This window comes from Colias eurytheme, chromosome 13, assembly GCF_061535395.1.
Source record: "Colias eurytheme isolate Ceu_HAF_F1 chromosome 13, ilColEury1 Martin Lab GWU primary, whole genome shotgun sequence".
Lineage (NCBI taxonomy): Eukaryota > Metazoa > Arthropoda > Insecta > Lepidoptera > Pieridae > Colias > Colias eurytheme.
Window position 1 is genome coordinate 5,051,579 of NC_142992.1, and position 11,039 is coordinate 5,062,617.

General features: G+C 30.8%; 1 protein-coding gene across 1 annotated transcript; it reads right to left on the bottom strand.

The window, feature by feature from the left end:
- Positions 1–6,918: 6,918 nt before the first annotated feature.
- LOC149903366 (larval cuticle protein LCP-17-like) lies at positions 6,919–10,697 on the bottom strand. The gene is made up of 4 exons (XM_090108629.1): positions 10,601–10,697; positions 9,976–10,170; positions 7,415–7,519; positions 6,919–7,114 (listed from the first exon to the last, which is right to left on the bottom strand). The coding sequence occupies exons 1-4, from the start codon at positions 10,601–10,603 to the stop codon at positions 7,028–7,030; spliced, it is 390 nt and encodes a 129-aa protein (XP_089964755.1). The 5' UTR covers positions 10,604–10,697; the 3' UTR covers positions 6,919–7,027.
- Between the last annotated feature and the right edge of the window lie 342 nt (positions 10,698–11,039).

Below are 11,039 nucleotides of genomic sequence, written 5' to 3' on the forward strand. Positions count from 1 at the left end.
TAATGAAAGAAAAATATCTTGTTAGATTCAGCCTTTTTCTTGCGTGAAACCTCGATGTAAAGCCTATTTTGTCTTCTATATCTATAGGAAAAATATAAATGTGAAATGTTTGTTCACGAATTTTTGCAATGTAACAGTGACCAACATACAATAAAATACTTTATTTTTTATGTTTTCTTAAAAAATATACAAATTATTATCTATATATAATATTATACGTTACTAGTTGATTGAAATACGAAGGAGGAAAACAGTTTAGTATGATTTACGATGCAATTTCTTGCAGGATATAACGAATAAAAAATGGCAAGGTTTCAAGCTTCAACACATAAAAATACTATTGGGAAATAAAACTATGAACCTAGTATGGTAATAATTTTGATCAATTTTTAAGATCTATTAAAAATGCTCTTAATTTTGACAGTCAAGTAATATTATTTTTATAATAATACGTTCTACTTTTGGCTTGTTTATAAATATTAAGCCACATTTCCTATATTGTTAAAGTCCAATTATTGTTCGTAAGCTAGACCAATAAAATAAGAAATGAGCTTCTTCGGAAGCTTCATGAGGCCCTACAACAATTATTACAAACCAGTTTGACAGTATCCAACTTCCAATATATTATGAAAATTTAAAAGTATTATAAAAATTAAAAAAAGATTGAAGCACAACAAGTTTTTCTAGTTCTCGTGTTCTAACAAGTTTTTAATAATTTTAACGACTCTAGGTTAGAGTAGCAAGGACGAATAGAATTAAAATCGAAAAGGTAGGTAAAGGAATGAATATTCGGTCATTTTGTCTCCGTCTACGATAGCGACTGTAGCAGTCGCTATTATTAAGGCAATAATAATAATATAAAAAACCGTTGGTGAGCACAAATGACAGTCGTTTTAAAATCCAAAAAATGCGATTATAATATAATGTACTTTAAAATTAAATGTTCTTATTTAAAATATGTTATAAACATAATATAAAGAAGTAGACAAATGTTTCAGACGGCTTAAATAGGTTCCTAGGTCTAGCTGGGTCACAACTCACAAGTGGCAAGCCGCTTGATATACGGTAGGTCACGATTTCATATTTTATATCAAAAAAGCAAAAATAAGATAAAAAATTACTTACTACTACTACTTTAAATATATTTATATTAATTGTAAAAATTCAATGACCCTTATTTGATATTCTCATTTTAAAATATTAATTATTGACAAATTCATTTTTAAGAGCATTTTTAACATTGTCATTAAAAAAATGAACATTAATTTAGACGTGTTAATAATGATAATTTTTTTTAATCTTAATTACTGAAATATATTTCATGTTTTTATTTTTAATTAGCTACCCGACTTTCTTTGTTTTGCTGTATTGCCTCTTTTTCGAGATTTCTCCATAAGAACCTTCTTAGCTAGTGCCTTAGCAAAAATAAATTTAGCCGAATCATTGGAGCCGTTCTCGAGTTTTGCAATTAGCACACGTATATTTTGACAATTCCTTTTGTTTTAATATAGATTAGTCTTTTACAAGGACATTAAATAAATGTATTTGATCAGGCACATGATATCCGTGTACCTGAAAGCGTGATAGGTCAGTTGCTTATTTTTCCAAGTAAAAAAATAACGTCAAACTACGTTAAATTAGCATAATTTTATTAAAAACTGGCTACTGGACATATTTAGCAATTTATTGGAATACTTTAAAATTATATAAAAAAATCTTGTTTTAGCTGGCCTAAGCTTGAGCGTTTCGCAAATGTCCGCCTTTGCCAACAAATACAAAATAAAATTAATATAATTTAAGAAAAACACAACTTCTATTTATAAAAATAATTACCTACTCATGTACTACAAAAATATGGGAGCTTTACAACACGTTATATTATTAGTTCACCTGAAAGTAAATACTGAGTACCTATAGTTAAAAAAAAGTGCTAAGCATGCTCTAATAAGATGATATTGAAATATTGTCAACGGCCCTTGACAAGCATACAAAGTTTAAAATAAATCCGTCCGTTAAAAGTGGGCAAAAATAGAATCCGGTAACAAACATACAGGTGAAGCTAAATCGTGTTAAAATAACTTTACTGTTATATTTGATGCTTAGATTTAGGAAAATACTCTTCCTTAGAATAAACACAAGTAAAACGGTTTAAAACTGACTAAAGTTTGTATCCTGACCACGTGGAATGTAATCATATGAACGTGACATTTATTCTCTGATATATAAAGATCACGTTTAGACAACATGCGGTTATTGTATTAAAATGTTGATACAAATGCCCATTTGAATGCAGACGGAGTGGAACGTCTTTAAAAGAAATGAAATGAATAGGTATATGAATAATGAATAAATTGATGTCTTGATAAATGCAGGTTTCATATTAGGTCAATGTGTCGATCTGGTTATGAGGTCATGATAATAAAAATCTTTGCAAATCAAGTTTCATTTTTTAATGCATATGAAGATGCATTCAAGGCCATCTGATGTTAATTGGTCATCGTCATCAACCACTCTTTAACACTGGCGATTTTTCAGGAACTCTACATAAACAAGGTACCTATAGAGTATTTACTTGAAGATCATATTAATTTCACCATAGCAGTAATGTTAAACAAAACAGTCTAAAACAGTATATTTTTATGCTACAAGTTATAGTAAATAGCTACACTGCTGGTATCATAGAACTTTTTATTATAAAGAAATGTATTTTTTTAATAGGTATAACAGTAATTTATTCGAAATTACTTGAGTATTCCACATGTTAATAAAAACATACAATAACATAATGCAATTGATACAATCATTAAAAATCATTATTTAATCGTATAGGAGCTACCGACGTTGACAAGTGAGAATTTTAGTATAGTTGGTTCTTTGATATACTGTTCCTCTTGCTATTTCGGTTAGAGTCCGGGCTGTCTGGCTGGTCGCAGTGGTTGCGTTTAGTAGTGCGCATCTTATCTGTACAGGATAATTTCCTTAATTTTAAGTCATTTTTTAACGCGTAATTTTTAATATTTTGCCTTTAGATAGATCCATCAGACATAGTTTTTTTATTGCAAGACTTTTTTTTCGTTGCTAAATAGCTGCCAGACGCAATTTTTTATTTCGTTTTTATAAAAAATTGAAATTATTTTAGAATGTCTGTAAATTTCATATTATGTTCTTCAAACATAATATAATCTAAAATTAATTAGCCAGACGCTAATTCGATTGTTAAGTATTAAATAATGTGTATAAATAAAAAAAAGTAATGAAGCATGCAGCTCATCAGCTAGTGTATTTTAATTATGCGACAGGAAATAATTGCAAGAATACAATATTATTTACACTTGTTCTTATAAATAAAAGCTAAAATGAAAAAAAAAAACATAAAAGTGAAAAATAAAATATTAAAGTTACCATACATTGAAAATAGAATAAAATCTATATCAATGAAGGTTAAACAATTACATTGTTAAATTTAAAAAGCCATCTTCATAATCATCATCATCATCATCTTCCCTCACACTGTCAGAATTATTATGTTATCGTCTAAGGAATTGTTATTGTTTTCCAATATTCCATCATCTGTAAACAACTAGAAAATTAGTTTCAATAATGATGTACACACATACACACACACAACACACACACACCACACCACACAAGACACACACACGTGAACACACACACACTCGCATGTTTAAGTTTGTATTGAATTTAGCTAAAGTAGTTAGCATGAATTTATATAGCTAGTATACTAGCGGTCCGCCCCGGCTTCGCCCGTGGTACCTACATGTTTAAACTATCTTATCTCTCAAGTTGGATCGAACTGCACATGGTGTGCGAATTTTATTATAATCGGTTAAGTGGTTTAGGAGTCCATTGAGGACAAACATTATGACACGAGATTTATGTATATTTATTAAGATTAATGAATTAATATTGTTATCATCATCACTACATAGTATAAAACAAAGTCGCTTTCTCTGTCCCTATGTCCCTTTAAATCTTTGAAACTATGCAACGGATTTTGATGCGGTTTTTTTAATAGATAGAGTGATTCAAGAGGAAGGTTTATATGTATAATAACACCCATTAAATAGTGGAAAAGTACTGTTATTTTTGAGGTTTCTAATGTGATGTCGTAAATAATTACATTTTTTCCACATACAGTGCAAACGCAGGCTGAACCCTACGAGTTTTATCAAAATAATGTACTAACTATAATAGTACACATTGAAAAGGTCTACAGAAAAGTCCGTGATGGTATATGTCTATCTCTTATGGATAACCCACAATAACTTTTTTTAGTCATTTACTTTTTACGACAAATAATAATGGCTAATTTTCGAAGCGATTTTAACCAATACAGCATTAATCCTTAACCAATTAAAGACCTTGAATACATTGTTCATTTAATACTATCTATATGGCCCTTTACACCGTATGATTTAAGTGAATATTTTCGAAGATATTACAGATTTAAAAATTGCGGGACGTAGCGTTTGCGGCGGTACCGGCCGGCCGCCCGGCTATATATTTTATACCCGTGCGAAGCCGGAGCGGGCCGCTATGTTTTTATATTCAACGTTCAGTTTTTCTGTAGTGTATTTAGTATCAGCATTGCACCCGTGTGAAGCCAGGGCCAGGCGGGTCGCTAGTTAGTTATAAAAAAAATTGTTTTGTATAGAAGATTGTTGATGTACCCTAATAGTTTATTTTTTAGCCTAAGGAATAAAATGTACCAATGGAAGGTACCTACTTGTTCCCACAACACAGGGAATCCTAGAGTAGGAACCATTCAATTTCTATGCATCGTATATTTTCGAAAAAAAAAAAGTTATTTTTTATTGTTATTTAATTTTCGCGGCCGACCCTTTCTATCTCTCTTGCACTTTAAACTATCTCTCCATATACACAATCACCAAATTGTTATACTTACCTACTTTCACTACGTTTTTATTTGTACATATTTAATACTTAACAATCGAATTAGCGTCTGGCTAATTAATTTTAGATTATATTATGTTTGAAGAACATAATATGAAATTTACAGACATTCTAAAATAATTTGAATTTTTTATAAAAACGAAATAAAAAATTGCGTCTGGCACCTATTTAACAACGAAAAAAACGTCTTGCAATAAAAAAATTATGTCTGATGGATCTATCTAAAGGCAAAATATTAAAAATTACGCATTAAAAAATGACTTCAAATTAAGGAAATTATCCTGTGCAGATAAGATGCGCACTAAAAAACGCAACCACTGCGACCAGCCAGACAGCCCGGACTCTAACCGAAATAGCAAGAGGAACAGTATATCAAAAAACCAACTATACTAAAATGACTTTTTTTTTAACGTTAATAGCTCCCGTACCATAAGAAATGCTTAGTTAACTACCTACCAAAAAATAAAAACAACAATAAAATAATTGTTTCCTTATCGACATCAAAAAAGTCTTCCTTATGAAAGTATCAAAGTCTTTTAAGTATACGAAAAGAACCAACTACGTTCATGTACATATTTCGCAAAAACAGGAAAAAGGTTTCCCTATCTTTAACAAATGGAAACCTTATTTAATGAAAGATAGAATAAAAATCGTTCAGATAAAAATATCTATAAGTAAATTAACTCAGAAACTACGGTACGGAAGTTGTATTTCGTACATTCGTACATGACGAGCTTATTTTAAGTGTGTCAGTATTTGACGGTCATGGCCATGCATTACGATATCTTTACAGTTATTCATTATCAAAATCGAATCAAAGGCAGTTTTACGTCAGTTTTGAAGCCTCAAAGGTTAGCTCTTTGTGAGCTAACACGCACACGTGCAAATTACGTAATATACGAGTACTCGTACAAAAAAGTGTTGGCAAAATAATTTCTTTAGAAATATTACGAAAGAAGAGCCTGTCTGAGGTGGACAAACGGATCTCCTTTTTGGGATTCGGAGACATTATTACTACAGTCGTGTTGACCTTTATGTCATTCATTAATTTATTAATTCCCAAAATTTCGTACACGCCTTGAATTTGTGTAATGTCTCCTGATATTTGTTGTATATACAATTACTTTCTTTTCATCCTTTTTTCTATTATAGTGTATGTAAGCATTGATATGGCCTGTAATTGTTCGCGCTATTTGGCGCTAGGGGTCCGCCTTTAGGAAAGGTTGGGAAAGGCTGTTCTAGATAATGATAAATCAGGTCTTGATGATTATAAACTTTAGTAGCTGGCTTCACGTGTACTAAGTATATCTAATTAAATTGTATATCTACCAATTGTCTTCTGTTAACACATTCATAAAGCTTTCGTTTTCACATTGTAAAAAGCAAATCGTATGAAAACATTTTTAAACCAATCTCTGTTGTTTAGCACCTACTCCAATATTACATAAACAAATTAGGTACAACGTGTGTAACAAGTGTGTAACACACATATTTTGCCTAGTGAAAGAATAAAGCCTAAACGTTATAATATTATTTCATAAGGCTATAGGTCAAATGTCATATCTACCACCAATTTGCACTCACAAATATGACATTTAACGAAATCAGGTATTTAGCACATAATTTACTTAACATTTATAACGTCTAGACATTTGATAAAAACTTAATTTTATTAGCAATATATATCATTAGGAAAATATAATGAAATGCCTAATAAATTATATTAACCTTGATGATAGCTGTTGTCAAGTAAATGTAGTAATGTCCGGATATGAAATAACATGTAAATGTAAAATAAAGTTTTTGTTTCAAATAACATGTCATTATTATAAATTGTATTGTTTAACTCATTTTATAATATATTCATCTTCTCGTTTTCAAGTATATTTATTGAGAAATAAATTCTTACAATGTCAAAAAAATGAGTTATTTTTAGACTTTAACTAACTATTTATTAGGAGTGATTTTAATTAAACCATTAGATAAAGTTATTCAGACTTTATTAGAACTTCATGCTAATTTGTACAGGAGTAAAAAGGTGTTAGAACTGCTTTATTTCTTCAGGTTTGCGATGTGTGGGTCAGCTGTGGTCTTACAATTTCTTGACTTGGGGTGGGTGGCTGGCGATGTATTGCTGGGCACGGAGGATCAGCTCAGGGATCTGGGGAATGTGGCTTCCCTGGAAGAAAGGAATAAATTGGTTATATACAATGTATGCTGTGGGAACATCTTGCGTTAAGCAGACATGTTTGATTACAATGTAAAACTTATAAACACATTAGTTTAATTATATTTTAAAAATAAATGTTGACTTTTAAGAATGTCGTTAGGTTCGAAATATATCTGCAAAATAGATACACTATCTCTATACTAATCTGAAAGTTATGTATAACAAATAATATACCAAAATTAACTTCTATCAACTATGAAACTGTAACCATCAAGTTCGTTTATGAAACAAGATTTAATGAATACTTACGACAGGATTATAACCTCGTTCGTCGGCGACGTATGAGAGTTCCACGGGGGTACCGTCAGGGGCGACGTACTTTACGCTTCCCTTAACTTCGAGAGTGGCGTCCTCCTGCACACAAAAACACGATTTAGGATAAAAATCTAATTTATTTTCTAATTTTAGTACTTGGTTAGTCCTTCTGAGAAAGGAGATGAAATCTTGAAGTAAAATATTGATTAAAAAAAATAATAATGTCTAATGTCGTATATCATATCTATATCATCATATATATATTAATGGTAACGCTGCATTAACATCAAACGAGCGTATGCTCATGTCACCCCACTATGTAAAATTATTTTATTGTAAACAGGCGTAGAGCATTCTTTCGTTGTTCTTATTGCGTTCGAAAAGTTTCTAGGCAATGTTCAAATACTGAACAACACTGAATACGAGTTTTCGTATACTTACACTAAAAGATCACAAAAGAATGAACTTACTCGTTCGTTTGTTGTAAATTCACCGTAAGAGTGTAAAATAGAATCTATCAGAGTTGATAAGATTTACTTTCTTAAGTTGTAACGTCATAATTTTGCTTTTAATGTAATTAATTACTATCGCTTTGATCGATTAACTAGGTAGTATTTCACATACCTATCAATAATTTTAATCAAATATTATTTTTCAACTAACAATTATATAAACTTCAAAATAGAGAGAGACGTTAGGCTTTTAGGCCTATGAATTATTTATACTCATAACTAAGAAATTAAATAAATGTTTAGTATGTTCTCATAAACTTTTCCCTATTTGAATGTATATAATAACATTTTAACTAAGCATTTTAACCTATTATAATTATCATAAACAAAACACAGCCACACATTCCTAACGTGATTAAAAGGAATTTATGTACAAACAAAAACGAGGACATTAATATCATAAGCTCCATACATTATAGACCGGGAGATACTGACACAAAATTTCGAGTCATTTGTAACAGGATGGCGGTTCTACAGGGTTCTTAGTACGCAATGACAAAAAGAAAAATGATGGTGTGAACGCTGGTACCGGCGGCTTAGTCGCGTGGGCGTTAGTCGAACTCGTCGGAAAATAGCGAAAGTCAAACGATTTGTAACAGTATGGCACTTATTTTTCCTGGAAGTTTGAGGATCAAAGAATATAAATACAAAATTTCAAAGATCTAGGTGTTGGAAATCTTCACTTATATAAATTAATACTAAATTAATTTTTCAAGTATTACAGCACTTTTTCCCCCTACTAGAAGTATGGCAAATATAATAATGGTCACATTTTATCAAATACTCTCCAAAAATCCAAATGCAATACTGGTACAAAAAGTTTGGCGAAATAATTTTTTTTTGCAGATTTTCGGCGGTATGGCGACCATTTGGAATCGTCCGAAAAGTATGGCATGGCGATTTTCGTAAATGGCTGCACGACGATGGTTACCTGTGCAAAAGTTAGCCTGGTACAAATGGTTGAATAATTGTTTTATTTAAATCAACATATTCGCGTCGGTATGGCGGGCTGTAAGTCACACCGGAAAAGTATGGCATGACACTACCGCCTACTTCTTTTTTATGGGCTATCGGTAAATACTAAAATTTTTGTGTTACAAATCGTTTGACTTTCGCTATTTTTCCGACGAGTTCGGCTAACGCCCACGCGACTAAGTCACCGATACCAGCGATCACACCATCATTTTTCTTTTCATCATTGCGTACTAAGACCCCTGTAGAACCGCCATCCTGTTACACATGACTCGAAATTTTGTGTCAGTATCTCCCGGTCTATTATATAAATTTAATATAAAATAACATTTAAATCTTCACCCTGCCCTTGACATATTATCATCAGGTAACTAATAACAAAATGATACATATTATGTACTTCGTCTTAACCAAACTCTTCGTTTGTAGGTAGAATTATAAATTATGTTGGACTTTCAAATATAATTAGACAACTTTCCATTGAAATTTACTTAACATTTAATCTTTTGGAGATTCTATTTATATCACTGAATTATTATGTCATCCGATTCCCAGAACACACAAATATATATAAAGAGTGACGTGATTTGTACATATAAAACGAATATTTTACGGAATTATTATTAAATGACGCAACCATTTTTTATAAAGAATATCAAAAACAAGTAATAGATCGTCAGTAAGATAAATGATAAATCTAAAATGTTGATTGTCACGAGATGTCTACAGAGCAAATTAAATTATAACTATTAAAATCATTGTCGTTACTAATATAGCTATCTTAATAAATATTGTAAACTCGATAGTGTATTTAGTTTGTCTTTCTTTAATGTCGCAACGGGCGATTTTATGGAATTTTCTTTGGGTCCGGAGATAGAAGACAACATTGACATTGGCTTATTCCCTCACAAAAATCTAATTTTCGTGGGAATTTAATTTTACTACGTACCTAACTATATCAAAAAAAATATAAATAAAAGTGGTAAAAACAAATTAAATAAAAATAGTTTAAAATCAATCGATATTATACACGTACAGTAGAAAACATTAGAAAAATAAACTAAAACTCACGGTGTTGGGGTTCTTGACAACACCATCGGCTTGGGTGATGATACCGTTGCCAGTTTCGAAGGCGTAGTTGAAGCCGCCATCAGGCTTCTGTTCGTTGCTGGACCTGACGATGGGCACAATGTAGTCGGAGGAGGCGACGTGGGACACGTCAGCGCTGGCCCAGGCGACGAAAACGGCGAGAACGATGATGAATTTCTGGAAGAGATAGTTGTTATTGAATCGTCATCATCATCATCATCCTATGAGTATTGTTAGTGAATATATTGGTAGGATGTTAATTTATTTCATACCTTATTGCACACACGGAAGAGAAATAAAAGAAAGATATATAAGGTATAGATGGATAATAATAGGAGTCGAATATTCATCAACAATGTTACAGTTGGAGCAAATAATAAGCTAATGGAAAATTTTAAAGTAAATAAATTATTAATAAAGAAAAGGTAAAAATTGTTAAATAAAACTTAAAAAAATACATGTTTAAAAATTTCCACAAAGGTCCACAGGAACTACGTTAGCTGATGGTCAACACAATTTCACTTTGTTACTTTTCTAATGGAAAAGTATCGAAAAATGTTTATTTATGTAAAAATATTTATTTAAAAATATAAATGAGAGCTCTTACCATTTTGTTGGTTATCAGAGCCCGTTAATGACAATGTGACGATAGAATTTCATCAAAGTCTTTATATAGGTATTGTCCAGTATCGAGATACGAATTCATTATCGTCTTGTTTTATGCGAACTTGTAGCGTCTGGTCATAGATTAGTTATTTGATAGATACTGCAATATTAATTGATGTTCTATTTTGATCAACTTTATCAACAATATTATGTTAATGAATAACTTTTTATAAAAACATGCCAGGAATTAAACATTTCTAAAAAAAGTTAAAAATTTCCTACACAACCCTTTCTTTAAGAGTAAATTGCTTTTTTTTGCATTTATAATATTTGTATTTTAATATTTATTTGAATATGACAATAAACCGATATAAATGTTTATATAAAAATTATTAAGAGGTCAAAATACATAATATATGCACATCGGTTTATAAAATATA